This window comes from Rhamphochromis longiceps, linkage group LG6 (assembly GCF_057381845.1).
Source record: "Rhamphochromis longiceps isolate RC_006_pf linkage group LG6, R_longiceps_female_GT1.1, whole genome shotgun sequence".
Classification (NCBI taxonomy): domain Eukaryota; kingdom Metazoa; phylum Chordata; class Actinopteri; order Cichliformes; family Cichlidae; genus Rhamphochromis; species Rhamphochromis longiceps.
This window is the reverse complement of record NC_140562.1, coordinates 23725727-23745788: the sequence shown is the minus strand read 5'-3', so window position 1 is coordinate 23745788 and position 20062 is coordinate 23725727. Positions and strand designations below refer to the sequence as shown.

At 41.0% G+C, this 20062-nt stretch overlaps 2 protein-coding genes and 1 non-coding gene across 5 annotated transcripts; 2 read left to right on the top strand and 1 right to left on the bottom strand.

The window, feature by feature from the left end:
- Positions 1-5618: 5618 nt before the first annotated feature.
- On the top strand, positions 5619-5692 carry trnai-aau (transfer RNA isoleucine (anticodon AAU)). Its single transcript has one exon. It is a non-coding gene; the product is annotated as a tRNA-Ile (tRNA).
- A 1399-nt stretch (positions 5693-7091) lies between these two features.
- aptx (aprataxin) lies at positions 7092-11406 on the bottom strand. Of its 3 annotated transcripts, none has more exons than XM_085409824.1 (7): positions 11178-11406; positions 10100-10146; positions 9700-9861; positions 9549-9608; positions 9230-9456; positions 7690-7793; positions 7092-7581 (listed from the first exon to the last, which is right to left on the bottom strand). In XM_085409824.1, the coding sequence occupies exons 1-7, from the start codon at positions 11305-11307 to the stop codon at positions 7433-7435; spliced, it is 879 nt and encodes a 292-aa protein (XP_085265950.1). In that variant the 5' UTR covers positions 11308-11406; the 3' UTR covers positions 7092-7432. The 3 variants fall into 3 exon arrangements, with proteins under 3 accessions (XP_085265950.1, XP_085265952.1, XP_085265951.1); XM_085409826.1 differs by having other exon boundaries at positions 9700-9978; positions 11178-11390; XM_085409825.1 differs by lacking the exon at positions 10100-10146.
- On the top strand, positions 11380-19332 carry dnaja1 (DnaJ heat shock protein family (Hsp40) member A1). The gene is made up of 9 exons (XM_085409823.1): positions 11380-11510; positions 12733-12879; positions 12971-13160; positions 14445-14549; positions 14657-14884; positions 14981-15095; positions 15306-15421; positions 16003-16103; positions 16341-19332. The coding sequence occupies exons 2-9, from the start codon at positions 12748-12750 to the stop codon at positions 16572-16574; spliced, it is 1221 nt and encodes a 406-aa protein (XP_085265949.1). The 5' UTR covers positions 11380-11510; positions 12733-12747; the 3' UTR covers positions 16575-19332.
- The last annotated feature ends 730 nt before the right edge of the window (positions 19333-20062 follow it).

The window sequence follows — 20062 nt, the reverse complement described above, 5'->3', positions numbered from 1 at the left end:
TATATTCCTTACTGGTGGGGTGAAGGGAGCGCCATGCATCGCAAAGACCAAAGTCGCTCATATACTGTTTGATTATATTTGTGGACTGCCAATTACGCTGAGTTCCCGCTGTATTGAGCCTATCCATGTCTTCATTTAGTCCAAGGTTGAGGTCGCCTCCAAGAACAAGTGTGCCATCTAAGTGTTCAGAGAGTGCACTGAAAAAACCGTGAAAGAATGAGGGATCATCAACATTTGGACCATATACACTTGCAATACATAGCTTTTTATCACGTATAGATAGTTTAATGATTAAGAATCTGCCCTCTGGATCTATAACTGTATCGAGTACTGTGAAATTAATATTTTTATGTATTAAAATTGCTACTCCCCTTTGTCTAGAATTATAACAAGCTGAGAACACATTAGGAAACTCAGGTGTTTTAAGTTCGTTCGAACCTCTAAGAGGTCTGTGGGTCTCTTGTAAAAGGACAACATCTGCCTGTAGTTTTTTGAGTTGGTTAAATATTTTTAACCTCTTTGCTCTGGAGCCAGCTCCATTTATATTCCATGTAATGAACCTCAGTGTACCCATAGATGTTTGTGTATAACTAGGGATGTATGCTGTGTGCGTCGCTTAGCCAGGTGGAGAGAATACGTCACTTGTTCATAAATAAAGAGAAGGAGAGAGAGAAAAAATGTGTGGCGAGATGCTCCCTGAGTCTGACTTTGTGTATGCATAGTTACTAATATGAGTAGGCTTGGCTTAAGTGTGTGTATCCTAAACGACTGTGTGCGCTGTCTGACTGATGTAAATGTGCTGCCGTTGAGTGCATGGTGCGTATGTGTCGAAATAAAGGATGTTTGTGGATGAGTGTCGAAGCAGGTGATCGAGGCAGTGAAAGGAATAAAGAAAGAAACCAAGGACAGGGGTGAGCAGCATAAAACCAAGAGGGGGAAAAGAGAGGAGGAAAAAAAAAAAAAAACGAGAAGAAAAAAAACAAAACAAAACGTAAACATTCCAATTAAATCACTGACGGAGAGTGACGGTGTTAATTCTGCTATGAAATCACACTTTAAGATGCGATTTGATGCTGGTAAGTTAAACAGATGTTAATGCAAGTTAGTGTGAGTGGATAGGGAAATGGTGTGGCTGATTCTTATCTGGTGTGAGGTTAATACAGCCACGGAGTGATGTTGGGGTCGCGGTGGAGCTGTCCGTCCACGTACAGCCGGTCCACAGCGATGACAGCGCGGGAACCCTTCTGGATGAAGCCGCGTTGGATTGGAAAGAGGACCCTGCGTCGTTCCAAGATCTCTTTGGGGAACTGGTCGTTCACGCTGAAGTCCGTTCCTTTTAATTCCCTGCCGCGGCTTTTCACATGTTTCAACAGTCCTCATGAACTGGAAAAATAAAAATAATCTTAATTCTAATCAATATAGAAATTATCTATTAGATTACATTAGCCTTGATACAGCCTCTGCCACCACATCAGATCAATTGCTCTGGGCTCCTTTGATCAGCTCCATCACCTAGTGGGGGTGGGGGGTCATAGTTTGGTCCCGCCTTCACTGTTGTGATTGGTGTGGGGGTAGGGACAGGCTTAGGGCGTCGGGGGGTTCCCCGGAGGCATTTTCCTTGGGGGGCTCAACCCGGGGTAGCGGTCATGTCCGGTTAGGGGCTCTGTTGGCTCTCAGGTGACTGTTTCCTCGCGGCTGCGTGCAGCGGGACTAGGGGAGGGTCTGTGCTGACGGACGTGGGTTACTGACCTGGTAGCCTGGCTGCCCCTGGGTGGGTCCGGGATGGGCGTGAGGTTCTGGGGGCGCTCCGTCTCTGGGCTGGGGCCCGGGCCGGGCCTCGGGGGCTTGGGTCCTGGTTGGTGTGTTGCCGGGGTTGTGGGCGGGTGGGTGCATGGGGGCCCAGCCCTGGAGCAGGGTGCCGCCGGTGCATCGAGCCACCTGGGGGGCTCTTCAACTGGTGGGGAAGATTGTCACATCTTGCAGGAGCTTTCCTCTCCTCAGGGGCTCTCTCTACAGGAGGGGGAGATACAGGAGAGGTGGAGGAAGATCTCAGCCTGGGTGTTTATTGTCTTATGTAGTCTGGAAGAAGAGTGGATGGTGGGGTGGGTGCAGTTTTCTCTGTGGTGGGGTTGGGTGGACTGTCCTGGGCTCTGTGGGGCCGGGAGGCGCTGCTGCACTGGGCCCCGGTCTGGATGGGCCCCCTTTCCCTGGTGGGTCGCGGAGTATGGGGGTGCCTACTGCGGTCAGCGGGGGAGCTGGCCCCAGGGAGGGGTCACTTGCCCCTCCCTTCCTTCCCTCCCCATCTCCAGCTGCCTCCCTCTTCCCGCTCCACCACAACCACCCACACATGCAGGACCTTGGAGTAGGGGTATGTCACCAGGGTGCAGAGGAGCCCCCCCCCCGTCCGGCTGCCTCTACCTCAATTTTATCCCACAACTTAGACATTCACATTACTCACACTCTCATTACACATACATATAGGATCTTGGGGGTGGGCACGATACACGGAATCCAAAGTACCATCAGGGTGTACACCCCACCCCTGGCGTCGTTGCCCACCTCTCAATGTTAAATACACGTAGACATTGAGGGCCAGCAGGAGGGACCATGCGCTTACCTGCTGCTCTCTGGCAGGTAGCTCCATGCCCTCCTGGGTTTTAAATGCACCTTAGAACACACATGCATCAACACTACAATGAGCGGGTGGAGGGAGGTTTGGAGTCTTCTCTCACCCCCATTCTCTGCGACCTGCTGGAGCGGGGGGGCTAGGAGGAGGAGTGCGGTCTGGAGTGTGGGGCCTCCCTGCTGCTGCGGAGTCGGGGCGGTCTGCCTCCCCCCACCGCAGGGAAAAGGGTAACACCACCTGGGTCTGGGGGCAGTTCCCCCCCTCCAGGAGCAAGGGTACCTAGACCCGGTTTGTAGAGTATGCTTGGGGAGTGTGATCGTGTGTACAGCGTCTCTTTATGTCTGTCTCCACGTTGGTTGAGTGTGGAGTAAGTGCATATGAGAGCATGAGGGTGGGAATGGATGTTTGTATATGTGTGTGCCTGTATTTCTGTGTCTATATGTCAGGTTGGGTGTCAGGCGCCACCTCTCTGGGGACATCTCAGGCCCTCCAAGGTATGGAGGCCTATCTCCCCCTACCACCACTTCCCTGCCAGTGGCGGACTCCCTCAGACATCGGTGCGTTGGAGGTTCTTTGTGTCCGGGGATGGGCGTCCAGGTACACACCGGCTCACTCCTTGGCGGCCGCTTATCGGGGCCTGGAGCCTGGGGCTTGCTCGGGCCACTTCGGAGGTGGGGTGCCCCCGGCCTCTCGGCCTGGGGCTCGGTCACTCAGGCACAGCTGGCGGCCGGCGGAGCTCACGGGCGCGTCACTGCAACTCCCCCTGGCTTCTGCTCCGCGGCTGCTGAGTGAGCCCTCATCTGGGACTCTCCTCAGCTCTTTCTGGGACAGTGGCGCGGCTGCCCCTCTGTTGGTCTTCCTTGGTCTCTTGTGTTCTGGGGGCCTCTGGATGTCTGGAGTTTTGATCTCCTCCATACCTGCTTCCTGCCCTGGAGGACGGGGCTGTGGCCCCCCCACACCCTCTAGCAGATCATTACATGAAGGAACCTTTTAAAAAACAAAAAACAAGCGCGTCCATGCTCACAGGTGTACACACGGGTGATCACACCCACAAACTACACCCTTTTTGGCTCCTACCTCAAAGCACACTGTGTTCTGTTGATCTTATGTGCTGCACAATAATGTTTAATATTTAGTATTTACTGTCATATTCCCATATATCATTGTGATGTTGCTTATTCTATTACTCTTGTTCTCTTCTCCTTGTTTTCTTTTTTCTTTCTCAGCAGGTGACCCAGGTGATTGATATATGCATTTTTTTTTCTCTGCCCGTTCTGTTGGTTTTTGTCTTTTGCCCTTCTCCCCCGTCCCTCTTCTCAGCTGTTTCTCTTTTCCTCTTTCTTTCTCCCCTTCTTTCCCCCAGTCAAGTCTGTCCCGTATTCAGTAAGTGAAAATAAAATAAACAATAAAAGGTGAATCAAATGGACCATTATGGCAAGGCTGGGATGGTCAATTTGGTAAAGTAAATCCGTTGGGCATCTTTCTTTGCCTTTAGACAACAATTCTGATGGCAAAAGAGCCAAACGGGACAGACAAAAAAAAAAAAAAAAAAAAAAAAAAGGATCCTGGTGTTATTTGTCTCTCAGAAACAGTTCATAACTTCCCTTCAACTCATTCATGTAACCTCAAAGGTAAACCTGTTTCTCCATCACCTGCTCAGCTCTGATGATTCAGTAAGGACATCTCGTGGTTTCATCTTCATGTTTCCCTCTCACCGCAAACGGATATCATGACCAGCAGCTTTTACAGCCATGGCTCCAGCAAACCTCAGCTGATACTAGAAAGTAATATTAAATACATTCTAACAACAGCTTATCAGGCAGCGGATAAACAACGTGCTGTTGTTGTTTATCCGCTGGTCTCCTCTTTCTAGCGCAAAGTGGGCGATAAAAAACAAACAAGATGGGACTTGCTGCAGAAAAGCCGATCAGCTGATCATTGATCAGTTTCATGTTTGAAGTAATAACAGGAGAGGAAGGGGGAGTGAATGAGAGAAGTAGATGCAACTGCGCTGCAAAGACAGAATAACTCCAGCTTTGTGTCTATTTTTTAATTCTAGCTGAGGTAAGGGACAAATCGCTTCCTTTTCACCTCAAACTGGAACTCAAATGACCAGTCCAGCTGTGGCTCAATATATCAGTTGTTAAGCTTAACGTGGAAATACTATGCAAACATTCAGGGATGAACTTACATACTTGCTTTACTTCTCTGGGATAGTTTTCGCAGAGATGAAATGCTGCTGTTAGGAAGCATGTAGCAGCTCCAAATGCTCCAACTGACGCTGGCAGGGCATACTGCTCCGATGCGCCGAGCTGGGTTACGCCAAGTAGCGCGTTTTGTGATACTTCGGATGGGATTACATTTTTGATTTCTCTCTGATATCCGATCCAGTAATTTAAGTCAGTATCGGACAGATACCGATAGGTAATATCAGATCGGTCCATCTCTAAAAATTACAATTAGCTACTGAAAAATAGTGGCAGGACAGCTGAATAAACAAAGAATAAAAATTTTAAGCTGAGTGCACCTCTACAATAATACATTTTTAAGCAAAATGCTGTCCTGCATATTAGAGGGGGGGAATTGATCCAAATATTGATAGTATGAAAACAACTTTTTGTGTTTACTATCACGTCTCTTTAATTAATGGTCTATAACACATTTAAACCACAGGATTGTTACAGCCATTTAGAGGTCATTAAAATATGTTCCAAATTTGGCTAATGGATGCTGGTTAGGCTAATCTCACAGCCTAAATCACGAGGTACTGTTCTCCCCTACATAAACTCCCTTTATAGGTTAAAAGTAGGCTATTGTTATTGGTATCGGATCACTAGCAAAGACAGCATTGTCGCAGAGTATTGCTGTTTATTACTGATACTTCTTAAATGAAATACTAGCACATAATACCTGCCTTGTAGTCGAATGTGAAACTACGACGTGTGATATGTATGACTCTCTATATAAATGGTACTTTCTCATTCGCAGACGTGGCCGGTTAGCTCAGTTGGTTAGAGCGTGGTGCTAATAACGCCAAGGTCGCGGGTTCGATCCCCGTACGGGCCAGTCGAGCCTTTTTGTTTAATTTATTTTTACATTTCTGTTGTACTGGTTGATGACGATATTACCCTAAAAATACTGAATATCGTGTGGAGAAGTAGTTCGTCAATAGACAAATCTCGAAAACTGTCGCGGCTTATATGAAAAGTCCCCACTAGATGGTACCAAATCTTCATGTTGTATTGTGTACTAATGCAAATTACGTTTTTATAATCTTTCTTGAGGAAAAGGGCGAAACCGTATACAACAATCTGGAAAAACGCCAGGAAAAACAAATACAATATAAAAGTTGATATACTGCACAGAATCAGTCACAAAGCATAGTGGAGACTAAAGGAAATTTCCAGTTGATTCACATTGTCCACCAGCAAAATATGTCTGCCAATGTCCAGGAGACAATTCACCCATATTTATGGTCTAAATATGTTCTCTCCACCGAGAAGGTCACCAATAATCTGTTTAATGACCATGTCAACATAACTGTCTGATTCAATATCATAGTACACCTGGTTTTCCATAATTTACTGAGATTTATGACAAACTGTGAGGCAAAAAGCGCTTTTGGGTTTTCTGGCAGACAGTTTAATTACAAATTTTATAAGATGGTAGTGAGACCTGCTATTATGTGTGGTTTGGGGGGGAAAAGACAAGAGGTGGAGCTGAAGATGCTGAGATCATCGGACCAGGATGGGTGGGATTAGAAATGATCATCAGAGGGACAGCTCAGGTCGAACAGTCCAGAGAATCAAGGATCAGATGGTTTGGACATGTGCAGAGGAGGGAGATGTATTGTACAAAGCATGTTGAATATGGAGCTTCAAGGCAGGAGAACACGAAGGAAGGCCACAGAAGAGGTTCTTGAATGTAGTGAAGGAGGATATGCAAATGATTGGTGTGACTAGAGATACTGCGAGTGTGTGGGTGTAAAGAGGCTGTGCTCTGGTAATGGTTTAAACAGATTTCTCAATCACATAATTAGAATGAGAATCAAAATACTGAGACGTAGGTATTAGCAGTAGGTGGCTGAGCAAGCTTTAACTGTTATTTGCTAAAGGAGTACTGTAATAGCAGCAAAGAAAAAGTACAAAAAGTTCTCCCAAGTACCAATGTGTTATTTGACTGTCTGCTACTATTTCAACACATCAAAGCAGTACAGTTTTTTTCCAGCAAGCTATTTTTCCTTATATAAAAACCTGTAAGTTCGAAAGGTTTCTTTTATACTTTTTGAAACAAATGTTGATTTCTGTGGCAGCTGTGCCAGCTCTGAAAGCGAGTTAATGCATTCCCAGTACAATACATCGACAGCTTCCTTTGTTTTCTGTAAATCTGCATTAAAAATCAGTCTAAACTTGATGCACTGCAGGACTTAAAAGAGGCAACTTTAATTGAAAAGATATAGGCAGTATTTAGTTCTTAGAAAATATTTATTGCAAAATATTTTAACATGTTTGAAATGGTATTAACACTAAATGAAATCCATGACCTTGCATTACACTGATGGCATTTACCTTGAACGTTTTGTAGCTTGACACTCAATTTCCTATTAAACTGGAAAACCCTAAAAAGCTGAAAAAGCAACAAACATTGAAGACCTTTGGAATTTGTAATCAGGCCAATAATTATGGAAGCTACAGGAACTTAACATTGTACAAAAGAATGAATCTATACTATAAAAAAAAGTTAACATGAGATATGTGATCAATGAAAACCCAGAGCATGAGCATAAGTTACAGTCACATTGTTATCTCAGAAATGAGACTTCAGGTGTTCCTTCAGTGCCGGTATAGTGGGAAGCTCTTTGCGACACACGTGGCAGCGGAGAGGTAGCTTCAACAACTCACTGGTGCCTTCTTTCACAGTGACTTTTCCATCAGTTTCAAGCATCTGAATGACATCTGCAGGAAGAAAAACACAAAGTATTTTGAGTCCACAGTATAAATGATTTGCTCTAAAGCCAAATTATTTCTAAGCAGGTGTTAAAAATAAACTAGAACTGTTCTTACCCTTAGACTCAATGAAGTAATCTGTTGTAAATGAGTTCCAATGCTTTTTGTTCTTTAAACAAGGTGAGTCAAAGTCTTGGCTGATCACGTGGAGGTGAACATGGCTGAAAGAGAGAAAATTTCAAAGCCACATTAAAAACCTGTTTAAGATTAGAAAGTAAAGTCTGAAGCGTTTACATTTCAGATCTTAGCCACAAGATGGCAGCAGATGTCCAAAACAGCTTCTAGCTTCAAGTTTCGTGGCACTTTTATTCCAAAATAATGTGGGAAGAATCTAGACCTGGGGTCCCCAATCTCAGTCCACGAGGGCCGGTGTCCCTGCAGGTTTTAGGTCTCACCCTGGGTCAACACACCTGAATCACATGATTAGCTCATTACCAGGCCTCTGGAGAACTTCAAGACATGTTGAGGAGCTAATTTATCCATTTAAATCAGCTGTGATGGATCAAGGACACATCTAAAACCTGCAGGGACACCGGCCCTCGTGGACTGGGATTGGGGACCCCTGATCTAGACACTCACACAGTATGTAGTAGATATTTTAAGGTAATGATTGTTGTTTATGTGTCAGACGTTGGGACCACACCACAATTTATTAGATTCATTTTTCAAATACAATAATACATCTGCATCACATTTCTCTTTAATGGTTTTAAAGATGTTTTACATGTTCATATGAAAAATTAAAGCCAGATCAGAAGAACAGGATGAAACATTAAAAACGCAAATTTGAAAAATCAGAGCCTTTGTAAATGAAAACATAAAAAACAGACAAATAAAAGTAAAGGTTCAATGCGGAAATGATGAGCAATTAAGGTTCATTTAAACTAAGCGTAAACATGAAATGTACTTATTTTAAGCATAGAGAAGTCTGCACAGTTTTTTTTAAATTAACATTTATTCCCAGAAAGTTAGGATTCCCTTTCAAAATTGCTTCCAAATGTATTCTGTTGACGCTTTTGTTTTTTAGCTTTTAACAACCACGTGATTGATTTCACAAGCTTTTGAGTCAGAATGAAAATCCTTAACCCTAACCTCTTAAAAGTCATTAACTTCAGAGCTTCTTTAACCTTGAGTACCACATTAACTGGAGTGTCTACCTGGTAAACAAACAAACAAACAAACAAAAATGCTTACTTTGATTTTTAATTGACTTCGAACTGTCTTTCATTTCCTGAATTTCTCTCTACAATTTATTGGTCTTAATTTTTAGTTTATTCTGCCCTGTACTTCTTTATTTCATTCAGTCTTTGTTTTATTTTGCTGATCTCTGAAGCACTTTTTAAGGTAGATTCTGAAAAATTCTCTATAAAACCAACAATTATTATCATTATTATCACTATTCTTATTCTAATTTAAAACTGTTTTTTGTTGTTTTTAATTGTTTGTTATAGCAGTCTCAATAAACACATCCACTAAAGCCTCATCAGTCAAATTGTAGTAAAAGGACTAAGTCTAAGCATATTACCTCCATATTTTTAGTTTAGTTTAGTTACTCTCCCAAGTTCACAAAATCATTTCATATAGTCTAAATTTTTACCTCATGCTTGGGATGGCGTGGTATCCCGTGCGGAACTGCACCGAACTACAATCTGGGCGCTGTTGAATCATTTGGTCAGCAACTTTCTGCATGTGTTTCACCAGATCACAGTGCTCAGTGCGCAAAGCCTTCAGGCTGGGAATTGACTGCCACGGGAGCACAAGCCAGTGGTGGCGAGCTTTGGGGTATTTATCTTTAATAACGACCACTTTATCATCCTTGTACACCTAGTTTAAAAAAGTTAAAAATTGGATATTAGAGACAAAATCCAGTTCTCCAGTCAACATCACATCGTGAGTCTCTTTTATAGAACGGCTACCTGCATCTTGGGGTCTTGCATTGATGTCTTAAGGCCTTGACTCCAGTGTCCAGCATTTTCCTGCAACCGATATTAGGGGACATGTTTCTTCTGGATAATGTATTCCTTCAAACTCAAAACATGAAAACAATCGAAACATTTTTTTTCTTACATTTGTTTTTGGGGAATCAGCGTGACTGACTGACACTGAGATCCTTTCTGTTTGTTTGTCTGCTTTCATACTCTGAGCGTCCCTCTGGCTCTCTCGGTCCTCTGAAGTGGACTCTCGCTGCCTTTTTGTTCCACTTTGGCTGCCAGTGGGATCCTCTTTGAACTGTACAGTGTAGGGGTAAAGCTGATTGACAATATGAAGGCGCTGTCCAGGCTTTATTTTGACCTCACTGTCTTTACCAACCACCACGGAGTCTACAGAGGTGGGGTTTAAGCCCAGCTTTGGAATAAAAATGGGGATATAAAAGACAGATTGTAAGATTATATAGTAAAAAGTGGAAGATGGGAAAAAGTTTAACCTCTTTATAGATATTCAAATTATGAATGTGTAAGTATCTTACCTGTTTAACTTTGACATAACCTTTGTTGCATTCTGCTTTCAGCTCCACTGGTTGGAAAAGGATAACATTTGCAAAAGTCACACTTTCCACATATTAATGATAAAATCTTTGGGAAATTTATAATAGTTTAGAAAGTCAATTAAAAATGTTGTAAATGGGTTTGGGCTTCCTATGGGTCCTCCAGCTTCCTCCCACAGTCCAAAGATATACATGTTAGTGGTGATTCTAATATACCCATGGATGTGAGGCAGATACACTGTTTGTAGTGTATAGTTTAATGTATGGTTTTGGCTTTGTGTGCTCAGTAAGACGCTTAATAAGTGCTTAACCTCAATATTACAGAAATGCATTCGGCCCTTCAGTTGATCCATCAACTATTAATCAAAGCCTCATCAGAAATGGTCTCACTGGAGAGGTGACAGTCGTGAAAGAAAGAAGGGAAATGGGGAGAAAGGGTTTCAGTTCAGGTTGAGAACTGGAATGAAAAATCAAGGGCGACGGGTATTATGGCGTGTCAAATCCAAATTTAAACATTTTGGTTCAATGTGTTACTAATATGTAAGAAGGAGGTCAGGAGAAACACAACAGTAAATGTCTACAGGCATATGTAAAACACAGTGGAGGCTCGGTCTGCGTTTCAGCCAGTGTTGCTGAGATCTTATCAAAATTGATGGAATTATGAATGCAGAGAAGTACCATCACATTTTGATTCACCTTGCATCTGGAAAGCACCTGATTGGCAACAGCTAAATTTTTCAGCATCAGCTATCATCCTTGTTAAAGCAGTCTGTGATCACCTTGATTGAGAACGAAACAAAAGGCGGCCAACATCTAAAGAAGCGATCTGAATGTCATTCAAGAAGCCTGGAGTTCTCCAGGCTTCTTGAAGATCGCTTAAACAGATTACAAGAACACCTGCCTAAGAGAGCTCAGGCTGTGTTGACGTGGCCATAACCTTAGCGGTCATACAATACATCTCTTTTTTTTAATCTTTCTTTTTTATTTTGATAAAAAAAAATACTTCAATAGTTGATCTAATTGTTAACACTGCTAGTGTTTCAGACTGAGATGCTGTTACCTTGCTGCCGAGAGCATTTTTTGTCTTTGATGGTTGTTTCTGGCCCTCGCCCCAACACAACAGTCTGTAAATGAGGGAGCTGGATGGGTTTATGATTCCCCTCCTCGCTAATAAGCCAACAGAGTGGCATTTTATCATCGTTTGCCTTCGGCCTCGCAACCAGGGTTTCTGTTTCCAACAGTTCACGCTTGTTTGGGTGACTGGGGGCTCCGTCGCAGGAAATAAACGTCACCGGACGCGACTTTCATTTACGATAGAGGCGGGTTAGAAGAACCTTCTAGAAGAGTTGCTGTGAACGGAGGTTGTGAGGCGACATCATTGTCTTCATATAAGGTTGGAAAACAGTAATTATCTGTTCACACGGTGTTTATCACAAGTGTCATGTGTATTTTTTGGTCGGTGTTTAGGTTGAGAAAACAACAAAGCTAATCTTTTTTTTTCCTTAGCCGGGCTAAGTAGCTCAAATAGCCTCGTAGGGCCCGAGCAGCCCCAGTTTGTGCCCCTCATGTAACAGCATACATTTAACCACTGGATTATGTAAAACCTAAGTAACTGGACATGTCTGAAAAGTACCAAAAGGAGCGTTCGACAACAGTATTGAGTTGTTTTTATTGATTCATAAACACCTCTGAAACCAAGTGGATACAAACATCTTGTTCAAATATACTGTGATCTTTTATTCCCACTAATAAAAGATTACAAATAGTTGAGTCGCCAAGTTTTACTATCGCTTCTAAAACAGTAAACAAATTACTCAACGCCGGACAGAAAGCGAAGGCACTACTGGTCTTTGCTCCTTTTTACAACGGAAAAGGTCTTGTGTAGGACTTGCTAGTTATCTGTTTTTAAAAGGGCTGGATTGAGGCTGTATTTGTGTGGTGCTGGTAACTGGTAGCTAATTCTTTGAATCCCCACCCACCCCCCGTGAAGGGATTTAGCGACTCTGTTATGATAATGAGGAATAAGTTGCTGGTTTGGATCTACTTCACCCTTTAGAGTAGGGATGCCAGACTCGATTCACATTGTGAACTCCAGTTTGAGCTTGAGTGGGCCAGATTGGTGAAAGTAAAATAATAAAAATGCTGCTGTAGTGAAATGAATCTGTCAGCAGGTCTCTTTAGGCTTAAAGAAATGTGTCAAATTAACAGAAAAGGTAAGTCATTGAGTGTCTGGCAATTATTTTGTTAACAGAAACTGTATTAGATGGTGAAAAAACAGGAACGTTTTTGTCATTTAGTTCGTTACTTACTACTCTGACGTACTATAAATGGCCATGAACGTATGAAAATACAATTAGAAGTCCAAAATTAACTAGCTCTCCGGAGGGCTAGGTTGAAGTCTTTGCTGGGCTGATTGTGGCCCACAAGCTTTATGTTTCAGTCATCACCTCCCATCTAATCACAAAGTATTTCCAGGTTGATAGTTTAGGGTGACAGTGTCCATGCAGATCACATGCAATGTCCTCTATGGTCACAAGATCTGAGCTCAGATTCACAAGAAGCTGAACATTTATGAACTTTATTTTATTTATGAATATTTGATTTATTTATTTCAGTTTCTCAAGGCAAACATGGTCAAAGAAACAGGTTTTTACGACACTTTGGGTGTGCCACCCAGCGCAACTCCAGATGAGCTGAAAAAGGCCTATCGCAAACTGGCTTTGAAATATCACCCCGATAAAAATCCCACAGAAGGAGAGAAGGTGTGTAGTATTTTCTTACTGTCATTAACATCAACAGGTGAGGCACACGTCTTCTGACACGGTCTGTCTTCTCTTTTTTCTTTTCTTCAAGTTCAAGCAGATCTCACAGGCCTATGAGATTTTGTCAGATCCGAAGAAGAGAGAGATTTATGACCGGGGAGGTGAAAAGGCTATAAAAGAAGGAGGAACTGGCGGTGGAGGTGGTGGGGGCTTTGCATCACCCATGGATATCTTTGACTTGTTTTTTGGTGGAGGCAGCCGGATGCATAGAGAGCGAAAAGGTAGGCAAATGTTGAGAGGATATAGCTGTGAAATAATATGTAAAGCCATTTAGTTTGCCTGTGTTAAATATGTTCTCTGATGCAATGCGATATGAAAGAAAACTGGTTCTAAAGACTCAGACACAAAGAGTTTGAATCTGTTAAATCATACTGTGGCTTGGTGCTGTATGATCTTTAATACACCCCCACCCCTAATCGTGATGTAGAGTTTTTTTTGTTTTTTTTTTACAAGTACACTATTTTACACTAGAGGTCAGTCATGATACAGATAACACAGGTCTGCAACCTAAAAACTGCACGGGATTCTTTGACTGTTTCTTATAGATTTTTACTCACTGAAACCGGGGAAAATATTTTTAAAATTCAATCTCGTCATGTTTTCTTGCAAAACTCGTGTTTTTTAGTGTAATTAAGCATACAATTTCCCTTTTTAAACTGAAATCTGGTATCCTATACTTGAGTCAAAAAAGCGTATCTAATAATGATTTCTTACATTCATTTAATATTACTAAGAGTGAGACTCAAGAGAAATACAAATAGAAAATACGAGGAATTGAGTGAGGTAAGTGGAGGGTTATTTTCTTCATGGCGAAAGGTAGGGAATCTTAAAAAAATATGTTTGGTTAATTGTAATAAAACATTGTTAATTGTTTGTTTGTTTTTTTTTATCACTGTTGTGCTTTTTTTATGTAAACTCCTCATGTTTTGCAAAAAATCTGTACGTGATGGAGGGAAATGGAGATCGTTTTTGGATTCAGCACTCTAAAAACAATAACATTTACCAAAAATATCACATGCAGCTGAAAAATCTTTTTTTGTTTTTTTGCAGACTTGTGTAATTGGCAGAGCCAGAGAATGCCAAGCAAACAAAGATTATCTCTGTACTCATAGTTTTAGCTGAAATAAAGTAGAACAGTCTTTAAAGGCTTGAAAGTTCATGCTCATACCGTAAGAGACTTGTTACTCACGGGTACACGTGCCCCTAAAGCATGCCTGATTTATGCTCTGTTTTGCGCTAGATGGCTTTAGAATTTGCTTTAGAATTACAAAGAGACAGTGTGAGAAATGCTTTCTGAAAAAATGTCTCACTCTTCGAACGTAGAGAGTTTGAATGTTTGAGTTTGGGTTTTTTTTTTTCTACTTATTACTGCATTTCAAATGTACAGCAAAATGATTGAATTATTGAAAGCTTGTCTTAGTGGTTTCTCTGGGAGACCTCTCAGGCTTAAGTGTTACTGCTGAAATCTGTGATATAACTAACTGTGCAATATTGTTGCCCCCCAGGGAAGAATATTGTTCATCAGATTACAGTGACGCTAGAAGAGCTTTATAATGGAGCAACAAGAAAACTTGCTGTCCCAAAGAATACCATTTGTGACAGATGTGAAGGTATGTTTCTCTTAAAAAGTTGCTTAGATGTTAGTGAGATGTGCGTCACATCAGTCTGGTGCAAGTTATCTAACCAAACTGTTTCTCCTGCATTATTCATTTGGCAGGTCGTGGAGGTCGTAAAGGAGCGGTACAGGTGTGCATGTCTTGTCATGGCACAGGGATGCAAGTCCGCGTACACCAGTTACTTCCAGGTATGGTACAGCAGATGTCCACAGTGTGCCACAGCTGCCAAGGACAAGGAAAAAGAATCAGCCAAAAGGACCGCTGCAAAGCATGCGGAGGCCGGAAGATCCTACGACAGAAGAAGATCTTGGAGGTCCACATTGACAAAGGTGAGAGAAATGTAAAACTTTTTTTTTGCGTCTGTTTGTGTGCAAACAAGGAAAACGGTAAACCTGTACATATGTTACCCGGTGACATTTACACAGGAATGAGAGATGGCCAGAAAATTGTTTTACATGGAGAGGGAGACCAGGAGCCGGGACTCGAGCCAGGCGACATCATCATTGTTTTAGATCAGCGAGACCATGCACAATTCACCAGGTAAAAAGAAGCTGCTCTTAAGTGTCTTTTTGTTGTTTTGAATGTTAACTAGGATGATAAACCAAGGTTGGTGCTTTACCATCACCCTCTCATCCTTTTGTGCAATAAAAATAAAATTAATTTCCATGTCCATGCTGTAGGCTGACGTTTGACTTTCTTTTTGCTTTTCTTTTTGTTTGTTTTTTTTGGTCTTCATTTTTGTCTAACTAGGAAAGGAGAGGACCTCATCATGTCCATGGAGTTGCAGCTGGTTGAGGCTTTATGTGGTTTCAAGAACCCCATTCAGACACTGGACAACAGAACTCTCCTCATCACATCACATCCAGGTAAATCAAAGTGGGAAATGCTTTTTGGGAGTTACTTTGATTGGCAACCAGATTGGTGTATGAAAATATTCTTATGTATAATGAGGTAGCATCAGCAGGCTCAGGTCCATTTTTGTTTTTTGTTTTTTTTATTGTTCTGCTTTAGAGGATATGAATGTATTATTGAAAAATGCATCCAATGAATAACACATATTGAATTTAGAAACTGTCATAGCGCTTTTTAAAATAATTCCAGGTGATTGATGTTTGAAAGATTTCTCTGTGAGATGTGAACCGTGTTTTAGATGTGTTGTGTCATTGTGATGTCCTCCTTTTCCAGAACAGTTAAAATCATTTTTTTTGAAAAATATGAATAAACAGTGATGATTTTATTTTTTTTTTGTTTAGATTGACTTAATGGGCCTAATGTTATTGTCAGCCAAGCAAGCCACATTTGGTGTGGCTTGTACTTCACAGTGAAACTAGGCCACCTTGTCAAGACCACTGGACCTCTACCGTACAGTAGTTAAAATAAACTACAAACTCATTCTTACTCAGTTAATTTATTTTGATGTTGTATATATTTGTTTTTTAAATTACAGGGGAGTTGATCAGGCCTGGCGACACTAAGTGTGTCCTGAATGAAGGGATGCCCACGTATCGCAGGCCGTTTGAGAAGGGGCGTCTCATTATTCACTTCTCGGTAAGAATCTCTTTGGCATTTATTGGGGTTTTTTGTTTTGTTTTTTTTAATGCCTTTGTCTTTTATATTTTTATGACTAAATTACGCATAAGTAAGCAAAGCAGCTGATGAGGCCCATATTTGCAAACATTGACACCATTAAAATAACATAAAGTGTTAGCATTTTTCTGCATTATAATATGCGTGTATGGTCTATTGTGGAGCTGCAACTGAATCTATTTACGGATGTTTCATTAGGTGGTGTTCCCAAAAGCTAATTTCCTCCCCGAACATAAGCTGAAGGAGCTGGAGCGCTATCTCCCAGAAAAGATGGATGCAGAGCAGCCAGACAGTATGGACGATGACCTCTACATCTATGCTGACCTGGAGGACTGTGACTTTGAGAACAGGAGAAGATACAGAAATGAGTGCTACTACATGGACGAAGACGACTACGCCACCACTGGTGGTGTTCAGTGCCAGACGTCTTAAGCAACAGCTGGCCTTTGTCTATTCCAGAAGCTTAGATCCTCATCTCCAATGCAAAGCACCTTTTTTTTTTTTGGTTACCTGTGCACTTTTAACTTTATTTTCCTTAAAAATCAATTCGTCTCTTTAGTTTGTTTGAAGTTGGTTCATAAAACTGTTTCCCAATGCCCTGTGAATGTTAAAATTGCAGGATTTGAACTTAGATGCAGTTCAGTGGAATTCCTTTTCATCTAGGACCCCCTTTTTTTTTCTTTTTTCTTTTTTTTTTTTTTTTTTTTTCCTTCTTCTTCTGTCATTCACACTGTGATTAAAGATGAGGGCTGGTATAACAGGCTTCAGGGAAAAGCATGACGGCCTGCTTTTTGTGCAGTTACACTAAAACTGATGACAATAATAGGTAAATAACCTATATATATATATAGAGAGAGAGAGAAATCTAAATCAGGCGTTGAAAACCACTTTTTGTAGTCTCATCCATTTTTGGTGTCTGTAGCTCTTTCAGACATGAAACTTGTAACGGCGCTGAATCTGTCAGTCTCTTAAAGTAACAACATTCTGTCTTTCAGTCAGTGTTCCTCATGCCTTCATTCAGACATCCCTGTGACTGTGACAGAGATCCACGGTATGTGCACAATATCAGCTTTATTTGTAAAAGTCTTTGTATTTACCGGGACGTGCATTGTCAGTATTGACTCTAGCAAAGTCTAATGACAATTGTCATTAAGAGCAAGGACATCATCCCCAACCCTTTTCACAGAGGCTAGAAAACTTTATCACAGAAGAAATTTTTCTCTCTGAGCAGTTTAGAAACTGAGCTGGTGTTTTGCGTTCTATAGTGAGCTGATCGGCCCACAGAGCTACAACAGAGACGTGCACGCTTGTAATAGTGTGGGTGTCTCTCTGTTGTGACTGCATGCAGTCAGCCAAATACACATATTTTCTGACCTAGTGCGTTTGCTGCTGTAACTTTAACTCTTTACCCTTTAAAGCCTACTAGGAGTAACCCTTGGAGTTCTTTTGTGAAGAGTGGTCACATTTCTGGTTACAGTACAGAATCACAGCGACACTTCAGAAAAACAGGAAACTATTTTAATGGTTGTAAAACCACATCTTAATTGATATACAGTGAGATGTCAAAACTCGTTAAGGGAACATGTGAGGTCATCAGATGTCGTCTTTATGGGGGAAAGAGTTAATGAAAAAGCGATCAGAGTGCTGATTTATACAGCTCAGGCGTGTTTGTCTGAAAGGGGCCCACGAGGACCAGATGGTGGTGGAGGTGCTTGGAAACTTGATTTAAAACATTAAAGCTGTTGTACCCTTTCAAGGGCTATTTTTTCAGACTTTTTATGAAAAAACATGTGACAGGTTTGAAATCAGTGTAGTCATGATTAAAACAGGGAAACGGGAAGTTCAAGCCACTTAATTTCCAACTAATGTTTGAGTTTAGCGTTTTGTTTAGTTTTTTCCTGAGCTGCAGTCAGTTGTCTGTGACGATGCCGCGCACGTCTAGTATAGTGTAAGTGTGAGAGTGTGCAAAGGTATGTGCAATCACCTTATATTTTGAAAGGCTATTTATGATTCTTGTTATACTCATTTACATTTCATAATTCTTTTTTTTTTTTTTAATTAGAATAGGTTTACATGCTAATATTAAAAAAACTAAACACAACGTATTCTTCCGTGCCCCGCTCCATATTGCCGCTATGCCACAGTTCATCCTCTTCCTGAAATGCTCATCCTGAAAGGTCCAGCCTGCTCTGATTGGTCAGAAAAAGCTGTCTGTGGATTAAGTCTCAAGTTTCTCAGGAGCTGGGAGTGCATGAAGACTCCTACATTCAATCATTGTGACAGTAACAGAACATTTTGTGTGCTTTGCCTATGGCTGAGACATTTTAGAGACATTTCTTTCTGTGGAAAGAAGAGAATAACTTCCTTTTTGTCCTTCTCTTTCTTACCCATGTGTGTTCCCTGACATTTTTTCCCTATCACTGGACCCGTTTTCATTTTATAAAACAAAGCATAAGCAGGGCTATTTTGAATAGGTATGATTTTTCTTTGGAAACAATGGCATGGTTGTGGCAACATTGTACTCGAAAAGGTTTCTAATGTCTGCCTGTTTAGTTTTGTTGTGAGTTTAAAATCATTGGAAGACAATGAGATCAGACTCCAAAATCTAGAGTTTAAATGACAAATGAAACCAGATATTAATATTTTTCCATATTCCTTGTGAACCTTGTAAAAGCCAAAATGAGTAATGGGAGTTTATGGGTGGGCTTTTAAAATAGATAAACCTGCAAACTTTATACCTCATTAAAGTGTCTGCCTGTTTGAAAGCCTTTTCATAACTTAACTTGAAGTTACTTGATAATGCAGTTTTATTTTTCTTTCTTTTATCTCAATGGTGTTTGCCTTGGATGTTGTAAAACGGTCATGCTCACAGAAGCAAGGGTCTCCTTAAATAATGTAAGTAGTTCTTGAATGCAGATGTGAATTTGAGCGCTCATAATGTAAGGGGATTTCAATGCAAAGAGTAATTCAAGTAAATGTTGCCAAGGTTTTAAATTAACTTGATGCATGTTTGGACCAGTGGTCTACTTGTTTGTGTTCATGTTTTCTAAATAAATGTGATTTAATGGTCTTTCTAAGTTTCTGTGTAACAGTGCTTGATATCTTTTAGAAAATCTGTCTCTGCTGTTTTTCATTAAACTGGATTTTTATACCCAGATATTAAAATTCAGACACCCTGTTACAATCTAAACCACTGGCTCAAAGTATTTTTTTTTCCCTCTTTCTCTGTACATCTCACACTCTAGTCATTATTCAGTTGGATGGGAATTAATATAAAAATAGGTTTGTTTGTTTCTTCTAAAATTGAATATTTGCTGTGTTTTAATCTACAGTGACCACATATCGGGTACAGTTGCGATAGCGTGCCCTTTTTTTTTTTTTTCTCCCCATTTGAAGATTTTACATATGAGGGTTTTTTGTTTGTTTTTTTTAATCTCCTGGTCCTTAACGGGTTCTGAAATTAGGTAAATACAACCTTAAAATTCCAAAATATTTAACAAAAACTAAGACAAAACACAAAAATGGTGTGTGAAAGATGAGGTATACGCCATGATTCAGTAGTTTGTACAACCACATGTTGCAGCTTTGAGTCATTTGTTTATGCACAGCAGTCTCAATCAGGTTTTTATCCCTTCTGTTGTAGATTTGCTGCTGTGTTTAGGATCATTGTCCTGTTGCATGAAGTAATCTGAGGCAAGTTTGAGCTGCCTCACATTTGAATCTAGATATACAGAGGAGTTTATGGTTGACTCATTGACTGCAAGGTCCTGTACCATTATGTTGTTCATCATTTGTAGTTAATGTTAGAATGATTGTTATTATGTTTTGATATGCAAAACATTAGAACTGAAAGAGAATGTACTCTCTTTTTACTATATATATAATTAAACAGGGGAAAAAATGGATGATATTCTTTTGGG

Coding starts and splice junctions, on each gene's coding strand:
- aptx (XM_085409826.1), bottom strand. CDS start 11,307: ATGCCACTCTGTTGGCTTATTAGCGAGGAGGGGAATCATAAACCCATC. Junction 9,609..9,699: donor CTGATTCCCCAAAAACAAAT/GTAAGAAAAAAA, acceptor TATCGGTTGCAG/GAAAATGCTGGACACTGGAG. Junction 7,794..9,229: donor CACGCCATCCCAAGCATGAG/GTAAAAATTTAG, acceptor TCTCTCTTTCAG/CCATGTTCACCTCCACGTGA.
- dnaja1 (XM_085409823.1), top strand. CDS start 12,748: ATGGTCAAAGAAACAGGTTTTTACGACACTTTGGGTGTGCCACCCAGC. Junction 14,550..14,656: donor CATTTGTGACAGATGTGAAG/GTATGTTTCTCT, acceptor TTCATTTGGCAG/GTCGTGGAGGTCGTAAAGGA. Junction 15,096..15,305: donor GACCATGCACAATTCACCAG/GTAAAAAGAAGC, acceptor TTGTCTAACTAG/GAAAGGAGAGGACCTCATCA.